The sequence below is a fragment of the Sciurus carolinensis genome, chromosome 8, assembly GCF_902686445.1.
Source record: "Sciurus carolinensis chromosome 8, mSciCar1.2, whole genome shotgun sequence".
Classification (NCBI taxonomy): domain Eukaryota; kingdom Metazoa; phylum Chordata; class Mammalia; order Rodentia; family Sciuridae; genus Sciurus; species Sciurus carolinensis.
The window spans coordinates 120,003,175-120,026,639 of NC_062220.1; the positions used below are offsets into that span (position 1 = coordinate 120,003,175).

At 45.8% G+C, this 23,465-nt stretch overlaps 1 protein-coding gene across 1 annotated transcript in view; it reads left to right on the forward strand.

Annotated features, from left to right (window-relative positions):
* The window catches only part of Specc1l (sperm antigen with calponin homology and coiled-coil domains 1 like), a 153,129-nt gene extending 134,620 nt beyond the window's left edge, over positions 1 to 18,509 (forward strand). The window contains exons 14-16 of the mRNA XM_047559991.1: positions 12,802 to 12,918; positions 13,734 to 13,793; positions 15,894 to 18,509. Of these exons, the coding sequence (XP_047415947.1) occupies positions 12,802 to 12,918; positions 13,734 to 13,793; positions 15,894 to 15,983 (267 nt within the window). The 3' untranslated portion in view covers positions 15,984 to 18,509. The remainder of the gene's footprint in view (positions 1 to 12,801; positions 12,919 to 13,733; positions 13,794 to 15,893) is intronic.
* The last annotated feature ends 4,956 nt before the right edge of the window (positions 18,510 to 23,465 follow it).

Sequence of the window (23,465 nt, forward strand, 5' to 3'; positions counted from 1 at the left end):
CTCTCTCTCTCTCCTTATTTATATATATATATATATATATATATATATATATTTTGGTGTGTGGTGCTGGAGATCAGATGTAGGGCCTGGTGCATTCTGGTCAAATGGTCTACTACTGAGCTACAACCCCAGCCTTCTCCTCCTTTAAACACTCTTCCTTTGCCTTCCAGTTCCTCTCCCTGCTCTGTAGCCTTCCTTTGTGTCCTCTTAAGACTGTTCTCTGGGATGTGGCCATTACTTGTGAGAGTTTCAAAGCCTCTTTGCATCTTTCTGCCCTCTGTGCCATCCCTAAATAATCCTTACCTGGAATACTGATGATGTCACGTTTTCTTTCTCCCCTCATTGCCTCTCGTGAGCTTCACAACCTTGTGTCAGTTCTAGTGGGCCCTTTTTGGGTGTCTCCATCCAAAATGCACCTCTTCTTCTACTTGACACCCCACCTCCAGGGAGCTGTGCCTCAGTGAAGGTCACCATGGGCATTTCAGTTCTGCCCACAGAAGCCAAGGGTCATCCGTGGCACTACAGCACTCCCTGCATGTGTCCAGTCTGTCACCAAGTCTAGTTTGCTTTAGCTCCCAAGCATCTCTGTAGCACCCTCTCCTTTCCCAACTGACCTGCAGGCCCACTCAGCACTGTTCCCCTGCTTCTGTCTGTTTTTCTGATCCCAGTTTAACCATACTTCACTTTGAAGCCTTCCTCCCACCCTGAACTGTCAGGTCCACCTATCCAACTCTGTTCTTCTTTAAGAACAAAAAGCCAAGATATGATCCCAGGGCCTGGCCTCAGGTGTAGATTCACCGAATGGGCAAATGAATCCTCATAAAGAACAGTCTGTCCTCAGTCCTTTGCTCAGAACATTCAGCTTTCCTTTTCCCCCCCAGCAGTCCCCAGGAGCATGGCTATAGCCCCATTCACACGCAAGTCTACTTTTAGGCCACAGTCCTGAGGATGTTGCTGCCTCCTCCTTTTCTTTTTTTTTTTTTTTTTTTTCTTTTTTTTTTTTATATTTCTTATTTTTACAGACAAATTTTGATTCATGTACACAAATGGGGTACAGCTTTTCATTTCTATGGTTGTACACAATGTATATTCACACCATTCATGTAATCATACATATATATATATAGGGTAATCCTGTTTCATTCTACTGTTTTTCCATCCCCACCCCCTCCTACTCCCTTTTCCTCTACACCCTCCAAAGTTCCTTCATTCTTCACTTCCCCCTGCTACCCCACATTGTTATATATTGTCATGCACTTATCAGAGAAAACATTCGACCTTTGTTTTTTTGGGCTTGGCTTATTTCACTAAGCATGATATTTTCCAACTTCATCCATTTACCAGCAAATGCCATAATTTTATTGTTCTTTATGGCTGAGTAATATTCCATTGTATATATATACCACAGTTTCTGTATCCATTCATCAATTGAAGGGCATCTAGGTTGGTTCCACAATCTAGATACTGTGAATTGAGCTGCTATGAACATTGATGTGGCTGCATCACTGTAGTATGCTGATTTTAAGTCCTTTGGGTATAAACCAAGGAGTGGGATAGCTGGGTCAAATGGTGGGTCCATTCCAAGCTTTCTGAGGAATCTCCATACTGCTTTCCAGAGTGGCTGTACTAATTTGCAACTCCACCAGCAATGTATGAGTGTGCCTTTTTCCCCACATCCATGCCAACACTTATTATTGCTTATGTTCTTGATAATAGCCATTCTAATTGGAGTTAGATGAAATCTTAGGGTGGTTTTAATTTGCATTTCTCTAATTACCAGGGATGATGAGCACTTTTTCATATATTTGTTGATTACCTGTATATCTTCTTCTGTGAAGTGTCTGCCCATTTCCTTAGCCCATTTATTGATGGGCTCTTTGTATTTTGGTGTAAAGTTTTTTAAGTTCTTTATAAACTTTGAAGATGAGTGCCCTGTCTGAAGTGTGTGTGGAAAAGATTTTCTCCCACTCTGTAGGCTCTCTTTTCACATTGTTGATTGTTTCCTGTGCTGAAAAAATACTTTTTAGTTTGAATCTATCCCATTTATTGATTCTTGCTTTTATTTCTTGTGCTATGGGAGTCTTGTTAAGGAAGTCTGGTCCTAAGCCAACATGATGGAGATTCAGGCCTACTTTTTCTTCTGTTTGGTGAAGGGTCTCAGGTCTAATTCCTAGATCCTTGATCCATTTTGAGTTGAGTTTTGTACAGGGTGAGAGATAGGGGTTTCATTTCATTTTACTGCATATGGATTTCCAGTTTTGCCAGCACCATTTGTTGAAGAGGCTATCTTTTCTCCATTGTAAGTTTTTGGCACACTTGTCTAGTATGAGGTTACTGTACTTATGTGGGTATGTCTCTGTGTCTCCTATCCTGTACCATTGGTCTACCTGTCTATTTTTGGTGCCAATACCATGCCATTGTTGTTACTATTGCCCTGTAGTAGAGTTTAAGATCGGTATAGTGATACCTCCTGCATCACTCTTTCTGCTAAGGATTGCTTTAGCTATTCTGGGTTTCTTATTCTTCCAGATGAATTTCATGATTGCTTGCTCTATTTCTGTAAGGAACATCATTGGGATTTTAGTTGGAATTGCATTGAATCTGTATAGCACTTTTGGTAGTATGGCCATTTTGACAATATTAATTCTGCCTATCCAAGAACATGGGAGAGCTTTCCATCTTCTAAGGTCTTCCTCAATTTCTTTCTTCAATGTTTTGTAGTTTTCATTGTAGAGACTTTTACCTCTTTGGTTAGATTGATTCCCAAGTATTTTATCTTTTTTGAGGCTATTGCAAATGGAGTTGTTTTCCTCATTTCCCTTTCAGATGTTTCATCGCTTGTGTATAAAAATGCTTTAGATTTATGCGTGTTGATTTTATAGCCTGCTATTTTGCTGAATTCATTTCTTAGGTCTAGAAGTTTTCTGGAGGAGTTTTTTGGAACCTCTAAATATAGAATCATGTCATCAGCAAATAGTGACAGCTTAAGTTCCTCTTTTCCTATTCATATTCCTTGAATTTCTTTAGTCTGTCTAATTGCTCCAGCTAGTATTTCAAGAATGATGTTGAGTAGAAGTGGTGAAAGAGGACATCCCTGTCTTGTTCCCGTTTTTAAAGGGAATGCTTTCAGTTTTTCTGAATTAAGAATGATGTTGGCTGTGGGCTTAGCATAAATAGCCTTTACAATGTTCAGGTATGTTCCTACTATCCCTTTTTTTTTTCTAGTGTTTTGAGCATGAAGGGGTGTTGTATTTTGTCGAGCCCTTTTTGTGCATCAATTGAAATAACCATATGATTCTTATCCTTAAGTCTATTGACATGATGGATTATGTTTATTGATTTACGGATGTTAAACCATCCTTGCATCCCAGGGATGAACCCCACTTGATCGTGTTGCACAATTTTCTTAATATATTTTTGGATACGGTTTGCCACTATTTTGTTAAGGATCTTTGCATGTATATTCATCAAGGATATTGGTCTAAAATTTTCTTTCCTTGATGTGTCTGTTCCTGGTTTGGATATGAGGGTGATATTAGCTTCATAGAATGAGTTTGGTAGGGTTCCCTCCTTTTCTGTTTCCTGGAATACTTTGAGAAGTATTGGAATGAGTTCTTCTTTGAAGGTCTTGTAGAAGTTGGCTGAGAATCCATCTGGTCCTGGGCTTTTCTTGGATGGTAGGCTTTTGATGGCCTCTTCTATTTCATTGCTTAATATTGATTTGTTTAAATTTTGTGTGTCCTCCTGGTTCAGTTTGGGAGGGGCATATGTCTCTAGAAATCTGTCAATGTCTTCGGTATTTTCTATTTTGTTGTAATATAGATTTTCAAAGTAGTTTCTCATTATGTTATGTATCTCAGTGGTATCTGTTGTGATATTTCCTTTTTCATCACAAATTTTAGTAATTTGACTTTTCTCTCTTCTTCTCTTTGTTAGTGTGGCTAAGGTTTTGTCTATTTTGTTTACTTTTTCAAAGAACCAACTTTTTGTTTTGTCAATTTTTTGAATTGTTTCTTTTGTTTCAGTTTCATTGAATCAGCTCTGATTTTAATTATTTCCTGTCTTCTACTACCATTCCTGTTATTCTGTTCTTCTTTTCCTAGGGCTTTGAGCTGTAATGTTAGGTCATTTAGTTGTTGACTTTTCAATCCTTCCTTGAATGCACTCCATGCAATGAATTTTCCTCTTAGTACTGCTTTCAGTGTCCTAGAGATTTTGATATGTTGTATTATCATTTTCATTGACCTCTAAGAATTTTTTATCTCCTTCCTGATGTTTTCTGTTATCCATGTTTCATTCAATAGCATATTATTTAGTCTCCAGGTGTTGGAGTAATTTCTGTTTTTTATTTTGTCATTGATTTCTACTCTCAGTCCATTATGATCTGATAGAACACAAGGCAGTATGTCTATTTTTTTGCATTTCCTAAGGACTGCTTTGTAGCATAACATATGGTCTATTTTCGAGAAGGTTCCATGTGCTGCTTAGAAGAAAGTGAATCCACTGGTTAATGGATGGAATATTCTATATATGTCTGTTAAGTCTAGGTTATTGATTGTGTTATTGAGTTCTATGGTTTCTTTGTTTGGTTTTTGTTTGCAAGATCTATCCATTGCTGGCAGCGGTGTGTTAAAGTCACCCAGAATCATTGTGTTGTGGTCTATTCAATTCCTGGAATTGAGAAGGATTTGTTTGATGTACAGAGATGCACCATTGTTTGGGGCATAAATAATTATAATCGTTATGTCTTCTTGATTTATGGTTCCCTTAAACAGTATGAAATGTCCTTCTTTATCCCTTCTGACTAACTTTGGCTCGAAGTCCACTTTATCTGAAATAAGGATGGAAACCCCCGCTTTTTTACTGAGTCCATGTGCGTGATAGGTTTTTTCCCATCCTTTCACCTTTAGTCTGTGGATGTCTTTTCTATGAGTTGAGTCTCTTGAAGGCAGCATATCGTTGGGTCTTTCTTTTTAATCCATTCTGCCAGTCTATGTCTTTTGATTGATGAGTTATGCCATTAACATTCAGGGTTATTATTGAGATATGATTTGTATTCCCAGTCATTTGGGCTTATTTTTGGTTTTAACTTGGCTTGGTTTCTCCTTTGAGTGAATTTTTCTCTAATGTAGTTCCTCTCTTTGCTGACCTACATTATTGTTTTTCGTTTCCTCCTCATGGAATATTTTGTTGAGAACATTTTGTAGCACAGGCTTTCTATTTGTAAATTCTTTTAACTTTTGTTTATCATGGAAGGATTTTATTTCATCTTCAAATCTGAAGGTTAGTTTTGCTAGGTATAGGACTCTTGGTTGGCAGCCATGTTCTTTCAGAGCTTGAAATATGTTGTTCCAGGCCCTTCTAGCTTTTAGAGTCTGCTGCTATCGGTATTGGTTTCCACCTATCTGATGCTTTTCTCTTGCAGTCTTCAAAATCCTATCTTTATTTTGAATGTTAGGCATTTTCATTGTAATGTTCCTTGGTATGGATCTGTTGTGATTTTGTGCATTTGGTGTTCTGTAACCTCTTGTAATTGATTTTCCATTTCATACTTCAGGCTTGGGAAATTTTCTGCTATTATTTCATTGAATAGGTTGTTTATTCCTTAGGTTTGTATCTCCGTGCTTCCTCAATCCTGATAATTCTTAAATTTGGTCTTTTCATGATGTCCCATAGTTCTTGGAGATTCTGTTCATGATTTCTTACCATCTTCTCTGGGCAACTTTATTTTCAAGATTAAATATTTTGTCTTCATTGTCTGAGGTTCTGTCTTCCAAGTGGTCTAGTTTTTTGGTGATGCTTTCCATTGTGTTTCCTTCATTTCAAGGATTTCCGTTTGGTATTTTTTTTTTTTTTTTTTTTTTTGCTCTTTCAACTGCTTATCGGTATTATCATTCATTGCCTTCATTTTGCTCTCTTATCTCATTCTTTGCTTCCCGAATCATCTTAATCATGTATAATCTGAAGTCCTTTTCTGACATTTCTTCTACCATACTGTCATTGGATTCTATTAGTATAGAATCTAGATTTGTTTAGATCATTTTCTTCCCTTGTTTTTTCATGTTGTTCATGTATCTTCCCCTCTAGCAGTGCAGATCTGGGGTATTACAGATTACCCCCTATTGGCTTATAGTGGACCTATAGGTTTCCAAAATCTTTTCTTTAAGGGCAGATCAATATTAGCAGTGCCCAGTTCAGACACTATGCAATCCTAGACCAAATAGCTCCTATGAGGACATTAACAATATTGTCATAATAAACAGAATGAATTCAATTATTATCTACAGTATAACAAACAGATTTGCAATAAGGTCTGTAGTTTCTAATGGAGGATAAAGCGTATGCAGAGGGATGTAGGAAGTAGCTGTTAATGGGATTAAAAATATATATATAAAATATAGACATTGTAGATAATAGAGTGAGTATAATCAAAAGAAATTGGTAGTTAGCATGCGAAAAGGGAGAAAGAGACTGAGGGAACAGGTAAACAAAAGGAAAATAGAGCAAGTAAAGAAATAAAAACTTAAAATTGATCAATAAGGAGAAAAAAGAAAATCTACAGTATAACAATCATATAGTAATGAAACCTCCCAGTCTTCAGTAGCCTGATGCATAAGAGGTACCTGACAATGAGCTTCAAGTCTCCAGCAGGCATCTTCGGATGGGATTTGCCCCACCTAAAGATCAGAACTACGACTTCCAGGATAACAGGATGGCCGCTCTTGCTTCCAAATGTGTTGGCAAATGGGGAGTTGCAACCCGGGGTGTGGACGTGGTCAGCTGGAGGTCCTGGAGTTGGGGTGCGGTTGGTCAGGCAGGTGTCCTGGAGGTGGGGTGTGTTTGGTATGGTTGTGGGATCCTGGAGGCTGGGTGCAATCAGTCGGTCTGGGGATCCTGGTGATAGGGCACAGTCATTTGGTCTGGGGGTCCTGGCAGCAGGGAGCAGTCGATGTGAGGGCCCCAGAGTTAGGGAGTGATCGGTCGGGCTGAGGGATCCTGGAGACAGGGCACAGTCAGTCCGGCCAGGGGTCCTATGGGGCCTGGCTGTTGTCTCAAAATGGTGGCAGCCACGTGTAATCAAACCTGCAGGTATTGTGACAGTGAATTTCCAGGCAACAGCAGGAAGCTGGTGCTCCACTGGCCGTCTACTGTTTGGACTACTGATGGACAATCAGGAGGTGAACCTCGGGCGGTGGATGATGGATAGGTTAAAGGCAGGCGATGGACAGGCAAGAGGCAGGCAAATAGCGGATGATAGGCACCTGACAGTGGGCAATTTGCACTCAAAAAGGCGTCAATATGCTGGCTGACTGCAGGTGATTGCAGTAGAAAAATGAAGTGAACAGCAGGGATTGATAAGCAGCAAAAACTGCCTCACCAAGAAACAGATATCCTCTGCTGGAAACCCGAGTTACGGAGCGACCAGGAACGCAGCCTCCCTCTAGTCTGCCATCTTGGATTGATGATGCCTCTTCCTTTTCAAGGTGAAGATCTTTGCCATTAGAAAAAGAACACAGCTCTGGACCCTACAACTCTTCTGTTTTTATGCTGATCTCACAAAACCTTTGCAGGCCTACAGAAGACAGCTCCACATGGTGCCATCCCTCCAGTCCTACCATAGGGGGCAAGCTCTGCCTCATGACATTTGAATTGCTTTGAGACAAATGATTGTAGAGCAAGTTTCCTACCACTTAGTGCTTAGTATTTTAGCTGTTGGGATTTTGGATAGTTATCTTAATTCCTTATCCAAACCGCAGAAAAAGAAAGCATGGAGGAAGAGAACCACATTCCGAAAGACCAATGATTGTGCTTCATATTTTTGTGTGCAGAAAGGTGGAGGTTTATAAGGTACATTATACACTGGGGACAAGCAGCACTCCAGGAAAGGAAAGCAGGCTGGGGCATCCAGTGATGCTCTTGCTTGTAGTGTCTGGATCACATTGGTACCATCTGTTTCATAGCACCTGCCTTCCCTGCAGTAAAGACACAAAACCAAAAAGACTCCTTTCGTGTGTAAAATGCAGCAGTTTCCTAGGGATTAATGACTTGTCATCTGTGTGGGTCAGTCCACTTTATAGAAGCCCAAGACTGAGCCGTGATCATGTGTCAGCCCTGATCCATACCCCACAAGCTTCATATTGGTGCTTAACTGTTTTTTCCAAAGCACAAAATCTTCAGCTTTTTTCATTTGTCTAGAAAATCCAGGCTGTTACTTTATTTGGCCCTTACGGGTAGAGGTAGAATGACACATTGCAAAGACCATCAGTCCCAAGGAAAATTCACCTAACTGCACTCTGATGTTGTCCCTTATTCAGAAAACAATAGGAAGTTTAGCCTGAATTCCTGCTGGTAGGGATGGAACATCAGGCTGCTTCCAGGCCATCCTGTGAGAGCAAAGACATGAGGAAATGGCCAGAGGTTGGTTCTGGTGGCCACCTGCAAGGTGGGGTTAGGACCCCAGGGCTACCACCCTCTAACTGGCTGCATATGTGGCAGCACCTGGCAGGGGGGTGTGGGTAGAGTCTTCACTGGGTGGGAAGGGAAAAGCTGTTTCTTTTGTATTTCAGTATGATTATACCTTTTGGTATATTTTTTCTCCAAGATACTTGCTAATTCTGTCATTGTATTACTGGGACTTGATGTTCACATGATGAAGAGCTCAGCAGAGGAAGGTCAGGAGTTCTCATCTTCCTCTCTTACCTTTCCCAGCACCATGCCTCTCAGCCTTAGAGAAGCAGCTTCATTCTTTGCAGACCTTTGTATATTCAGTTGTTTTTTTGTTAGTTTTGTGAGCTCTGAACATTAAAAACAATGAAACAACTGGTAGGATTAGAAGCAGGGGGCCTACTCTCAGGCTGCAGGTTTCCCCTACTTCCTGAGGAACACCCCTGTTCAAGACCGTGCTGTCTTCCCCACAGAGCCTTTGGGTGGGACTGGAAGGCAGAGGTGCCAATGGATTGCTTCTTAATGACCTCAGAATTCTCAGCCCCCAACTTACCTCTTAGCAGTGCCACAAGCAGGCAGCCTGGCCTGGCTCTTCTCCAGTCCCAGAGGGTAAGGGATGTGGCAACTCCAGCCAATCTGCCTAAGTCTGGACTTTCTTTTGATCTGAAATGTTGTAAGGGACAGTTGTTAACTATAAGGGACAATTGTTAACTATCCCACACCTAGAATCCTAGGGGCCCAACTTTCCTCCTGATACAGGTAGCTGCGGCATGTCCTGAACAAGTCTCCTCTTCCTGCAGGTTCCAGGTGGGGTGAGTACCTGAGCTACAGCTCCTTTCCCCCACTGAACTGGGTGTGTCTGGAGGAAGAGAGGTGGAAGGCCCAAGTTTCCACAGCCTAGAATCCGGGGCACAGGCCTCTACTGTGGGCCTCACAGTGAGCCCAAACACGTCCACCACCCTACTGGAGCAGCCTCTTCCAGGGAGCAGAAAGGGCAGTTGTGGCAGGAAGAGGAGGTTTGTCTTCCTCCAGAAATGAATGTGACCTCGAGTGAGTTAGTGCCATTGGCCTCGTAGGGAGCTCCACATGTTATTAAAAAGCTTCCTGCCCTGCTCTCTGCAGGACAAGGCCAACGTCCTTGGCTTTTTCATCAGCCATTTAGTCACGAGTACCAGTTGGAGTCCTAGGAGGAGTAGGGAGGGGCTTTGAAGCTTTTTTCAGTACCTTTAATGAACTTCTTCCTTTGCCTTTTGAACAAGGGGTTCTACATTTTCATTTTGCTCTGGGTCCTATAGATCATGTTGCCAGTCCTGGCCTGTTCTTCATTTGTCTTCCATAATTCATTCCATTCCTGCCTCTTGTCTGCACCCAAGTGTAGACACACACACACACACACACACACACACACATATATTTTAGATGTTGATAGGCCTTTATTTTATTCATTTATTTATATGTGCTGCTGAGAATCGAACCCAGTGCCTCACACATACTAGGCAAGTGCTCTACCACTGAGCCACGACCCCAGCCCCAAGTGTAGACTTATTTCAGAAATATTGTGCTTTCTTCAGAGCATTAGGAAATCTTACCCAGACACCTATCCGAAAGCAGAAACGCTTTCTGTGGTAGTTTAACCTGATTTTTTATAACCCAACATACCACCTGTAGCCTGGGCAACTGTCTGGGCTTCCCTGAGCCGAACCTTTTTTTAAGACTGCTTTAGAGTGGGCTGGGTGTATAAGAGCACTTGTCTTGCATGCATGAGATCCTGGGTTCCATCCCTAGCATTGCTCTGGGGTAACTGAGAATTAGAAATACTGCTCATAGGATGCTTAGGGCAAGGGTTTCTATACTGCCTTCCCTGCTGCCTGAAGAGCACCTTTGACAGGTCGCCTCTCATAGGTTGTAGTTTCCTTCCAGATGGAGCTGGTTGCCCTGACTGGCTACTTCCTGAGATTCAGATGTGATAAGAGGGGCATCCATGTGTGTGCATATGTGCCTGTCTTCTGTCTCTCCGTCTGGGGTATTCTTAAATTGGCAGGAACTGTGAAGCATTGTTTATTATGAGGTGCTTCCATGACATCATCAGAACCCCTCAAGGAGAAGTGACTTTTAAAGTCAGAGTAGAGATGCTGGTGGAGAGTGACTGGGAAGGCTGAGGGCCACAGCATTGAGGCAGGCAGAATTCTGACCAGGCACAAGTATTTTGAGACAGCTGATGTCACCAGACACTGGACAAGTGCACCCTTTGATAACTGAGTCATATGTAGCACCCCAGCCACTGCCCATTTATGCCACCTTCCTCTGTAGCTTCTGGCAGGTTTCCACACTGTTGTGCCTTTCCTCATAGCAGTGATATTGATAATGGTCTCTAGGTTAGATCAGAGAAACTGGAAGCAACTGATGGTCAGGTTAATGAGGGGAAGAAACCTATGAAATAACTCTTAAAACTGCTGTCCTTCTGAAGGCTTAGGCTTGGAGCAGCTGCTGCCAGAGCACTGGATTCTGCACACATGCAGTCATAGGTGAGGAAACAGGCTTTGATGGTGAAGCTCATGCTGCTCTGTGAGAGGACCACCCTGAGATGTAAGGCTAGATGAAGCCAATTTCCCCAGAAGCTGCCCAGCCTCACCTGACCTTCACTGGCTCCATAGACACATCATCATAGCTCTGTGCATCGGTCCCCATCATCCCTACCCTGTCTCTGAGCCTCAGGTTCCTCTCTTGGCATGAGGACCTATCTGTTTGTAAAGAGGGGTTAAGAATGGTAAAGTGCTTTGTAAACTTTGTAAAAATTTTCATAGCTATGAATAGTATTGATCCAGCACTGGGCTGGATCCTCAGCACCACTATTCTGTGGCTCACACATTCCTGAGAGGAATAAGAAATGCTACTCAGGGGCTGGGTGATTTACCTTAAATAATAAAAGTTGGGCTTCCTGTTAACCTATGAAACTGACTGTCAGTGCAGTGGAAGGAGGCATGAAATAAACAGTGAGAGCCAGGCATAGTGGCACACTCCTGTAATTCTAGCTACTAGGGAAACTCAGGCAGGATTGCAAGTTTGAGGCCATCCTGGGAAACTCAGTGAGCCCTGTCTCAAAATAAAACATAAAAAGGACTGGGGATGTATTCAGCAGTAGTGTATCCCTGGATTCAGTCCCTAAAGAGAGAAATAAATGAGATGTGAAAAGTGGGGAACTTTTCTTTTTTCTTTTTTTTTTTTTTCAGTTTGTGACATTTATGTAATGTGTGAATTACCACAATTTAAATGTGTAGTTTTATCTTCAAAAGAATTCTTAAAAATAAGGGAAAAACTCAACCACCTGGATTCAGTGCCTAAAGAGAGAAATAAATGAGATGTGAAAAGTGGGGAACTTTTCTCTCTCTTTTTTTTTTTTTCAGTTTGTGACATTTATGTAATGTGTGAATTACCACAATTTAAATGTGTAGTTTTATCTTCAAAGGAATTCTTAAAAATAAGGGAAAAACTCAACCAGGACTGGGGTGGTAGCTCAGTGGTAGAGAATTTGCCTAGTATATGTGAGGCACTGGGCTGGATCCTCATCACCACATAAAGATAAATAAATTAAATAAAGGTATTATGTCCATAAAAAAAAAGTAAAAATAAAAAAAGAACTGCATACCACCTGAGCTACAATTTAATAAACATTCTGAATATGTGCCTTTTGTAGTTACAAATACACTCCATTTAGACATGGCAGTAAGGGGCCCCTTAAAAGAAAGGAATGGTAGCTCTCGGGCTGCAAGGAGAATACACAGCCCAGAGTTAAAATTATTTTTTCAACTGTGGCCATGTGAGAGTGGAAACTGTAGTGATCTACAATGCAATGTGGTACTGAAACCCAGCCTGGATGTGGAGGTCAGCACCTCAAGCAGGGTAGACAGTGTTCTTGTGTTGTGCACACTCTGAGATGCATACTGACTTGGTGTTTCTTTTAAGTGCTTCAGCAAACAATGGGGAATGAGTTCCATTTTAATAAATGATGCTTTAAACCTCATTGGTCATCACGCACATTCTGCAGTCTGTAATGTACCATAGCCAGGCACTGGAGAGACCAACCTTAGCTGCGTGGAGATTTCTCAGTATATGGAGCAGCTTATAAATCATGTGACCATGTAGGGGGAACGATGGGGGAAATCATAAAATGTCCAGTTAAAACAGTAAGTGCGGAATTGGGACACAGCCCCTAACATACTCCAGAGCTCACCCTGCATGGGATTTGCTTTTGTGTTTTGGAAGCCTTGTGATATTAGAGGTTTCTCCAATCTCCCTGGCACCTCCTGAGAGGATCACGACATGTGTCATTTACTTGATTTTCTTCTTTTCACTTAGAATATCGACATTACAAACTTCAGTAGCAGCTGGAACGATGGGCTGGCCTTCTGTGCACTCCTGCACACATATCTTCCAGCCCACATTCCATATCAAGAGCTGAACAGCCAAGATAAGGTAAGGCAGACCATGGAATGGCTGACTCCTTCCATCAGTGGGTCGCACACAACAGTGCTGGCTTGGGAAAGCTACATTCTAGTTCAGTCTCATTCTGGGATTGGTCATTGATGCTCAAGACAACCAGTCCCTGACCCAAATGTTATGGAACATTTGGCCAGTTCACAGTTCTCCATGTGATGTTCTCCCTAATAGAAGTAGTCAATCCTTGGGTGACAACATTTAGGATCAAGTGCCTCAAGAAATAGCTAGGAAGGGCTGTTTATGGCATGAGCAGTCAGGGTAGCGCCACCCAGACGAGAAGCTGTTCTCATCATCTCAGGACACGGCCCTTTCTGCACTGTGGATCTCAGAAGTGGTAAGGAATATCAACCCTGTACAGTCCCAGGCCATGGTTTAGGACATCCCATCCATCAAACTCCTCAGGCTCAGGGGATAGACCCAAAACCCCTGCTCTGATCCCCCATCTCCCCCACAGCGCCACCAGCCCTGAAGACAACCCTTGAAGAGCCTCAAAGGAGGATCAAAACACCTGTTGATAGGTGGTTTTCTCTAGCTTTTTGGGTACATCTAGGCAACTCAGGGTCTGTGTGTCAGAAGTGAACCTTCCTGAGTGAGGAAATAAAAAGGCTGGGTAGAGAGGAGGATGGGCAGGGTCCACCCGAGGTATCCACAGGATCCTTGGTACAGACTTGGAGACTTGAGAGTCCTGGTATGGGTTTGTTTTGGTCCCAAACAGAAGTGAGTATCTGTCTTCCACATCACTTTTCTCCTTGTGTTGTCTGTATGTTGCAGCAATGTGATTTCTTTTACAGAAAAGGAACTTCACACTGGCCTTCCAGGCAGCTGAAAGTGTTGGCATCAAATCCACACTGGTGAGCCACTGGTGGTCCCCACAGAGAAGTCACAGATAGACCCTCTTGGTTAGGAAGAGTGTGGTCACTGGATGATGTGGCTGCATGAGGGTCTTGGGGCCAAGGGAGGGTCCTATCTGGGTGGGGTGCTAATATGGGTTCTCACTGCTGCCTGTGGCACCTTATGCCTCATACAGTACTGTTACTTACGATTACCTCTTCCATAACGAGATACTGGGTTTCAGAAAAAAAAAGAAATGTCACATTTATAAATGTCCCTTTCAAAGACATCTTGCACAAGTATGTGTGCCTTTTGTTGATCTAGAGGGAGAGGCAGGATGCATCATGAGTCCAGGAAGACAGCTTTAGAGGCAGAGTGATGCTACCTGTACTTCCTCAGAATGGCTGTGGGAAACTGCCACTCACCATGAGAGAAACAGGTCTAGAAAACCTTGTAGTCTTGGGTCCATCTCAGGCTTCTGCCCAACCTCTGCTGGGGCTCAGAATGGACACAGTCCTGTTGTCACAATCAAGCCCGACGTTCTAGGACAAAATACTGTGTCAAACTGGGCATGCTGTTGCATGCCTATAATCCCAACAGCTCAGGAGACTGAGGCAGGAGGATTACAAGTTTAAAGCCAGCTTCTGCAACTTAGCGAGGCCCTAAGCAATTTAGTGCGACCCTATCTCTGAAAAATAGAAAGGGATAGGGTGTGGCTCTGGTTAAGTGCCCTTGGGTTCAATCCCTGGTACAAAAAAGGAGGGAGGGAGGGGGAAAACTAGGTCCAAATGCAAAGCAGAGCTTTTTACTACTAGGGATGCTTTTACTATATAAACTGAGTACTGTACCATGGCACAGACTATAGTGTGTAGTTCGAGTTTTCAAAAAGGAAAGGGCCTCATGGGGCTACCAAAGAAAGTTCCTAGGACCCCCAAATCCCTCTACAGTCCTCCAAGGCCACCTCCCCATCCTTGAGTACCCATCACCCCAACTTAAAACAGCTGCATGCACCTTGCAGAAGTATTTACACTCATATTTACACTACAAGAGTGTTCACATCACAAATACATCTTCTAAATACATAAAAATACACTTGCTTAGGGTTGCTTCTATTCAGCTGTATAGGGGAAGATAAAGTTATAGTTGCTGAAATATATTCCTATTACTGGAATATATTTCACATGTGTGACATTCTCATATATAAAAAGTGGGCAGTTTCACCACTCTAAAAAACTTAATAGTCAAGATTCTTGCCTAGCGAAGTGGCACACACCTATAGTTCCAGCTACTTAGGAGGTGTAGGCAAAAACGTTGCTTGAGCCTACAAGTTCAAGATCAACCTGGGTAACATATCAAGACTCCATCTCAATTAAAAAAAAAAAAAACTTGCATTGAGTAAACAGGCTTCTGTTTTCTGTATTGAGATATGCAGGATGGTCCTGCATGCTCAGCAGCACGTTCTGGGCTCTTGTCCATGGAAGGGTCCTCAGACTTGCTGCCATTGCTCTTCAGCAGCAACAAGTGAGTTGTAGATCCTGAGACACTGAGGCATGGAGCTGGTTGGACCGTGAATCCCCATGTTCATTTTCTTATACAGTCAATTCCATCTCACAAGTCACTACTATTATACAGAATGCAGTTAAAGAATAGTGTCTGATGATTTCTGACTTGCCCATGGTGAAGGTCATCAGTGTTGGAACTGGCAGTCCCTGAAATAGAAAGTTCTCCCAAGCCAGTGCCTGAGACTGAGAAGGGTTCTCAGAAGTGTCCCACGGGGAATGGCCTAGGAAGAGAGGCAGGTGTCGTGGAGTGGGAAGTCCCCCAGACCAGATGAGACCCTTCCAGCCTTGGTAAGCTGTGGCAGGGAGCAGGGAAACAACCCTGCATATGGCTCTGAGGCAGGGCTTGAGCAGGAGCAGGCAGTTTGGGGATGATGCTGATACTCAGGGTTAAGATGCTTCCCAGGACACTTTGTAGAAATGGAGATGTCCTGGGCCAGACCCCTGAATTGTATAATCAGGCTTAGACTAAAAATCCTTCACTATCACTGTGTTGAGGAGCCTGTTGGGATGGGACAGGAGGTAACCTGCAGTCCTAACTAAGCCTCTTCTTTCTGTCAGGACATTAATGAGATGGTACGGACTGAACGGCCAGATTGGCAAAATGTAATGCTGTATGTGACGGCGATCTACAAGTACTTTGAAACCTGAGCACACCAGTGGAAGCTGCCACTGGCTGGGGACCTCCACAGTCACCAAGCGACACCAACACCATTAGCTATGCACCCCCAAAGCTTTCAGCAACTCTGGGCTGCCCTACAACGTGTGAGCCTCAACCCATGGCCTCTGTATCCAGAGAACTCAGGCCATGTGGCCCACAGTGAAGAACAGGGCTCCTCCGTATGGCCTGTCCACCCAGAGATTGTGGGCACAGCACGCAACACAAAGGCTGACTTCCTTCTGAAGAGAGCATCAAACTCCATTTGTGCCCAAGTGTGTAAAAACAAAGAGGCTTGTCTTTGGGAAGACTTGGGAAGAAGGATTGAATTATGGGGGACTCCCAGGATTTGGTGAAAGCTTTAGCCACAGAATTTCTTGACTGTCACCCATGTGGGTTCCACTGATGGTGAGAACCAGGAGGAAAAAGGGTGCCTGGCAGGTGTCTGCTCCTTAGTGCTGGGGTGGAGCCAGCTGTGACCCTTTACATGGGCCTGGTTTCTAGTGTCACTACAGAAGTGGGACAGCCACCCCTTCCACAGTGCTGTCCTGGCTACCATGGTTTAGGAGTTTTTAACTTGAGTTAACAGAATGTCAAGAAGCATAGCACAGGCATTCCCATCCCAGAGGCCCACAGTGGGGTAAGTCTGCTGCCACTGAGCTTCTGTTAGCAGAAAGGAGGCCTTTGGCTCACACTTGGCCACCTGCCTCCAGTCCCAGCTCTGGCTTCAGTTTCTGAGTAAAAGGACTGGTCATAAAAAGTTATCCTAGTTAAATGTTTATGTTATTATGAGCAATATTGTGAAAAATAGCTCCTAATCTGTTAGTACCAAAGTTAAAGTTGTTTTAGTAAGCATAGGAATAAAACACAAAATTTGAACATTAGCACGGTGAGAGCAAGGAGTGAAGTAGGAAGTAGTAGGAGAAATAAGGGACACATTTTAGGGAGCCTAGACAGTGTAATTTAAAATCACCACTGATTTGCCAAGATATCCGCCTTGTGGGCAGGAATGTAAGAGTGCCTTACCTCCCCTCATCAGGGCAACCATGCCCTCTGTGGCCAGGGCAGATAGCAGCAGGGATTCGGTGAGGAGATGGCCCCGCTGCTGTGCCCTGCTTCCCCAGGTTCCAGTTCTGTGCTGTTTGAACCAAAGCCTTACTCAGAAGTGGTCCATTGATGACTTTAACTGAACAGTCCTGTTTTGGAACCCATATCTCACGTATGCCTGACACCGTAGCCATTGGTTTGAACAATATCAAGACCTGTCTAACTTCCAAAAATAGCTATTTGGCACCTGCAAGACACCATGAGGAAGACTGGCTACCAGTGGATGCAGGGTTGCAGCCCCACTGACCAGATACACAGATACACAGAGGATGTACCCAGAAGGCTCACCCAGTCCACCTGTGGGCCAAGGGTCTGTATTCAAGTATGATGCTCTAGACTAGGAGTTTGAAGCATCTGTGGAGCCTAGAAAAGTAGTTATTAAAAAGTGGACTCTGTGTGTGGTTAGCTTGTGATTTTCCAGCACCAGGTAGCCTGTCTGCCCTGCCTAAGTGCCCTAACCTGGCAGCTCAGGCTGCTGCCCCTCCCTGGGGGCTCTATGGTGAAATGCCCATTTTCAGCTAAAGGAAAGGCTAAGTAAGCAACATAAGTTGCAGAGCATGCCAGAAGACCCTTTGGCCTGGCCCAGTGCTCTGGCTGAGTTCTGTTCTTATTCCTGTCCTGGTTGCTCTGCTGATGGGTAGCTAGAAAGTGTGAGTGTGAGAATCATCATTTCTAAATGTCTCTGCACTTAATTTTTCTGAGTTGCTGCCTCTGCTTCCATTTGCCCTCAGACCTGTTCACTGTCTGCATCCAGGGTGTCTCATCTGTGGTCATGTTTTTGTTAATTTATTGTATCATGGGGAGCTGTTTTGTCCTAGGCTTGCAGTTTGCAACTTTGTCCCATGCTGACATGAGTCCAGCCATGGCAGCTCATTCACAAGTGGGGGTTGTCAGAGTCCTCTGGAGGAAAGTTTTGGGGAAAGATGGCCACTCAGTGGGCTGTGTCCATGTAGATAGCATTATCTGTTCTGGAATCCAAGGGCCAGCATCAGGGGCATTAGCAGGGGCAGAGGATAGACTTAGGGAAGACCCACCTGTCTGGAGGCTCACCTCCAAATCCCCATTGCCTGAGAAAGTTAGCTGCCCACATTGGCATAAAGGCCCAGGTGGTCCAGAAGCATTGCTTTTGCCTCTTCTAGAAGGACCCTTATAACACTGTCAGCTTTATAACCTTGATTACAGATGGTTTTGTGTGTTCAAAAGTTATATTTGGAGGTGCTTTTATTCCAGGGGTACTTGCAGTGAAGCTTCCATGAAGTCACTTTGCCTCTTCTCCGTTCAAGCACAAGCTTTACTGCAAAAGGGCCAGTTACCTTTCTACTTCTCTGGATCACAGGCTTCTGCTGACTGACTGATACTTTGTTATTTTGTTCTAGTAAATATTCTTGAATGTATTAAATTGCTAAAACATGTCCAGCTTGGACTTTTCTAGCTTGCCCGCCCCCGCCCCCCCAGGCCTGAATCACACAAACCAGATCTCTGGAAGCTCCCTCCTGAGAAGTCACCTCAGGATCTAGCCTTCAACACCTCCCAGTGGCACTACAGACTGAGTCTTCTTGTAAGAAGAACCTGGCTACAGTGGGGGACTTGGGTGCACCTCCTATAGTCCCTTACCATGTAGTCTCTGGACCTTTGAGACCCCAGGATAGAAGAGGCAGATGAACCCAGAGGTTCAGCCTGCTCTGTGACAGATGCTGAGACCCCAAAAACACCAGCAGAGTCGTCCCCAACCCAGCATCTGAGAATGTAATCCCTAAGCATAGCCCAGACACATGCCATCAGGATCTCCCAAGGTTGTCTTTTTTTTTAGAAATGTATCTTAGAGGTGATTTTTCAGGGTGTATAAAAGCACAAAGAAGAAAAAAACAAGTACCACCTGCATTAAGCCTTTCTCTCTTTCCTCCCTGTCCCCAAGACCTTGTACATGCTAAGCAAACATTCTTACCTCTGAGCTGCATCCCCACCCCCCTCTGCATCTTGTATGCAATGATTTTGAATCCCCTAAGATCAGCCCAGCAACAATGTCTTGTCACCTTGTACATTATCACATGCAGAGTAATCATGTAGCCACTACTTGCACACACTGGGAACCATGGTGAGCACTCTGCTCAAAACTGAGACTCCTTGGGGTCATGGGTCCCCGGGACCCTACCTAGCCAAAGTTGTGTGTCCTGAGAGTGTTCATGATTCTCCAGGGATGCAGAAAGCCATGGCATCCAGGGATGACCAGTGTTAGCCCCCACCTCTGGAGCCTGGAGCATAGGCCCACGTGCTTCAGCTTTGAAGCTGGTGTGGCATGAGCTGATTGGCACTCAGCTCCAGCTCCTCCCTACTTACCACTTAACACTGGGCTTTGTCCTCTGCTGAAGTGGTTAGTGAGAGTCCAGTGCATGGCAGAAAGAGCTGACCCACCCAGCTGGGCCTGTCCCAGAGAAAGCATGGGCCCTCTCCCAACTGCTCCCCACCCCTGCTCCAGGGAGGAAGAGTATTTGAGCCTGATCCCCAAGGGTTCCTTTTGTAGCCCAGTTTACCAGCCAGGAACCTGCAGGGTCAGGCCAAGGCTCATACTCCCTGCCTCTGGGCAGTACCACTGGGGAGGAATCCTTTCCACCTTGACTTAGAGACAGTTCCAGAACATTCTGGTGAGGGTGAAGAGATCCAGAAAGACCCACCACAAACTTCAGGGGCTAGGGTCCTAGGCCCAGATGACTGCACCATGGGCCCTGGTGATATCCAGTGGCCATCTCTAACCGCACCATCAGAGGGCCAATACTTCTCACAGTCTCTGGGGATTGGATTATTTCAGGTTGTCTTGGGTCCAGATGTAATAGTCTGAAGGTGCAAACATGCTGCCCTGTGTTCTGTGTTGGGTGAGGGATGGAGTTGCTGGGATTCAGAGTTCTGACCCCAACAGGTCAGGACTAACACGGGAGGGTACAGGAGAAGAGGATGCCATGCACCCTGAGGAGAAAGGGGTGAGGAGTATGAAGGCAGACCAAAGGCCTATGGAAAGCCAGCTGACCTCCTGACTTAACACCATGCTCAGAACAGAGCTTGGAAGGGCTGATGGTTATCCCTAGAAGGCCCCTGACTTTTAGGAAGAGGCAGAACCAAAATGCCTGGAGACAGGTACCCACTGGGCAGGAAGTAGATGCACTCTGCAGAAAGACTGCAGTGCCATGTCCCACCAAGGCTTCTATTGGATAAGATGAACACTGAGTGGGAGTCAGCACGTAGGGTCCTCCCCCAGTTGGGCCACCAGTGCTGTTTGTGTTCCCACCTCTGCCAGGTGGTGATCCCAAGAAGGGACCCCTCTTGCCAGGCATATCTAACATGGAAAAGGAAGACCTGGCAGATCTCGGGCTGGGGGTGCAGGAAGAGTGTGAGGTGGCATAGGACAATCTTTGGGGGCAATGAGTGACAAGCCTTGGCATGAAGGGCTGCAGAGGGCTGTCACCTCTCACTGTGGAGCTCTATTCCCCTTAGAACCTGTTTACCATCTGCACTGATGCACAAATCAACTGGTGGGCTGCTCTTTGTCCCCTAATGGTCAGAAGCAGACATGAGACAGTATCTTCACCTGGGGCTGAGTTGGAGGATGGGGGCAGGTTTTGCCCCTGGGTTTGCTGTGGGTTTGCTTCTTCTGGTATGACTGTCTTTTCAGGACTTCCTTCACACTGAGGAGCCCTATGAGATCCCCTGCTAACAGGAGGAAAAGTTGGGCACCCTGGGGTACTCCCAATGTGCTACTTGATGCATGGTCCTGGTCCTGGCATGTCTTGCTCCCTGATGTGGCTCAGCTGGCCCCAGAGCAAACAATGAGGGCCAGAGGCCACCCAGGTGCATCCTGGGCAGGAACAAAGGGCTGTGGGGGTGGGTAGTCTGAGAACGGAATTCTGGAGCAGGAGAGGGCCCAGCTGGCTCCACCATCTGGCCTGAGGAGTCCAGGACTGGACGGAAGGAAGGGTGGACGCGTATAGCCTTCAAAGCCTGCCTGGGCCTGGGCAGGGAAATCAAGGCCCAGAGATAGAAGCTGGGGACCACCAGGGGCATCCCTGTGCCCACCAAGGGGAGAAGCTACACTTGGAGATGAGTTTCACTTGTTCTCAGAGCTCCCCTGGGATGACCCAGGCTCAGGCCCCTGTACTGCCTTGGCACCCAAGGAAAGCTCTTACAGCTAGCAAGGACCAGCCAGGCTAAGATGAGGAGGCGGGGGCCTTGTCTAGGGGGCATAGCAGCAGCAGAGGTTCCCCCAGGAGGAACAGTCATGAGAACCTATAGGACAGGTAAGACATGAACAGTCCTTCCTCCTGCCACCCCTCTCACCACTGAACTACAAGGGTCAGAGTGTGCTGTCTCTGGACAACAGCTTCAGACCTGGAGACCTGGCCAGGGTGCAAGACCACGGAGTGGTTGGTGCTCCTCCCTCTAACTGACTAGGACTGGGACCTAGCCAGGGCTGGCCCCTCACAGCCACCTTGGCACCGGCTTCTTATGGGGTCTGGAGCCTATGGAGCTAGCTCCGGAGTTGGAGCCCGGCAAAGCCCTGCCTGACCACCCCAACTTCAGTACATAGCTCCCCCAGTTTGGGGTACCTATGCCTACAGGTGGGGTCACTGCCCACCAGATCCAATGGGTGAATTAGGAGGGCTTTGGCTCTGTGAGCCTGAGAACAATGGATGTGATGAAGCCCTCTCTCCCTGAGGAAGACCCTGCCACAGTGCCCAAGGCCAGGGCACATGTGGGGAGGTTCAGCAGAAGGCTGCTGGCCCCAGAATGGAACAACAGAGAAGAGAAACACTGGGGTCTGCACCAAGGGCCAGGGAGCAAGAGAGCCCCCACAGAATTGGCTGTATGTTGGTTTCCGCCTCTTGAGTCCTCATAGCCCCTTTGAAGCAACTCTCAAGACAGTATTTCTTGCATGTTTGTTGAGGATTTGAATGAATATTGTTCCAGCAGGAGTGGGAAGGAGAGGTCCCCACTGTGGTAGGACTTCTACCTCATGGGGGAAACCCAGAAAAGGGTGGGGAGCCAAGGACCTGGGGGGAGGCATTCCCTCTCTGGGCAGCTCCCGTAGCCCCTCCTGCCCTGCTAGTTCAGCTCCAGGGGGTGGCAGGGCAGAAACAAATAAATTTCTGGAAAGCCTACAGGAATACTACAGTGCCCAAGCAGACTCAGCAGCTAGTCCCAGGGGCAGTGTCCCCACCTGGTGGCAGTAGTTGGGGTGGGGGATTCCATTACTAAGGAAACCAAGGGCCCTGGGAGGAGAGGGACAGACTTAACAAAGGGCAGAACTGGGGAATGGGTTGGGGGTGCAAACTCTTGATAGGGCCAACTGTGAGGTTGGAAAGGCATCTGGAGGTGAAGGCAGAGATGAGCAATGCCCCCAGCGTCTCATGAAGCCTCACTCTCAGGTGTCTTGGGTTTAACTCCAGTGTGGTCAGGCCCCTGCCCATCTCAACCCACTCTCCTCTGCTTGGAAATCTGGAGGGACCCCTTGACATTAGTGAACACAAGATTAGGGGGCTGGGAAGGTAAAATAGGAACAGGAGGCCAGGCTTTGTCCTCAGGAATGAATCAAAAGCAACATCACTGCCTCAGGCTGCTTTGTCTCCTACATTAGACAGGTGTTAGCATACCTGCTTCCCACCCACATTCTCCTCCCTGCAGTGGGGGCAGAGGGCTGCTTCCTGAGAGGTCTTTCCTCCATCTTGGTCTCAGTCCTGGCCTCAGTCCCAGGGTTTAGCCTAGCCCTGAGCAAGTCATCCTGGGCCTCTAGCCAAGACCCCACTGGTCTCAGAAGGGTCTAGAAGCAAAGGTTCGGGAAAACCCTTGGCCACTGATGTCCTGGTTGTCTGAGGGGTTTGTCCTGTGAACAAAGTTAAGGTTAGTCCAAATCTACGCAAGTGAAAGGCGAACCCCCTTCCAGGCCCGACTGGAGTGGACATGAGGTCATTCCCAATTCTGAACATCCAGGACAGGGGCAGGGAGAAGAGAGGGAACTCCCAGGCCAGGCTCTGTGATCCCAAGTCTGTGGTGTAAATACGACTCCCGCCTCCCTTTGTAGTTGGGAAAGTTGAGGGGTGGAGAAGACTTAGGAGGAGTCAGGTCCCTATCCTGTGCCAGGAGTTGTAAGAACACAAGGGACTCTGGCCCAAAGTCTGGGTAGAGGAAGTGACACGGGGGAACCAAGGCAGCGCAGCTCTTAAGAAGCTCTGAAGAAGGACAACAGAGCTGTGGAAGAGGCGAACCTGGGGCTTCCTGGAGAAAAGGGAATGCGAGTGGTGCCCCTAGGACTTCGCAGGGCTGGGAGGACTCCCTTGGGGGGAAGTGGGTGTGGCGCTGGAGGTGTGAGCCTGAGAGGGCCA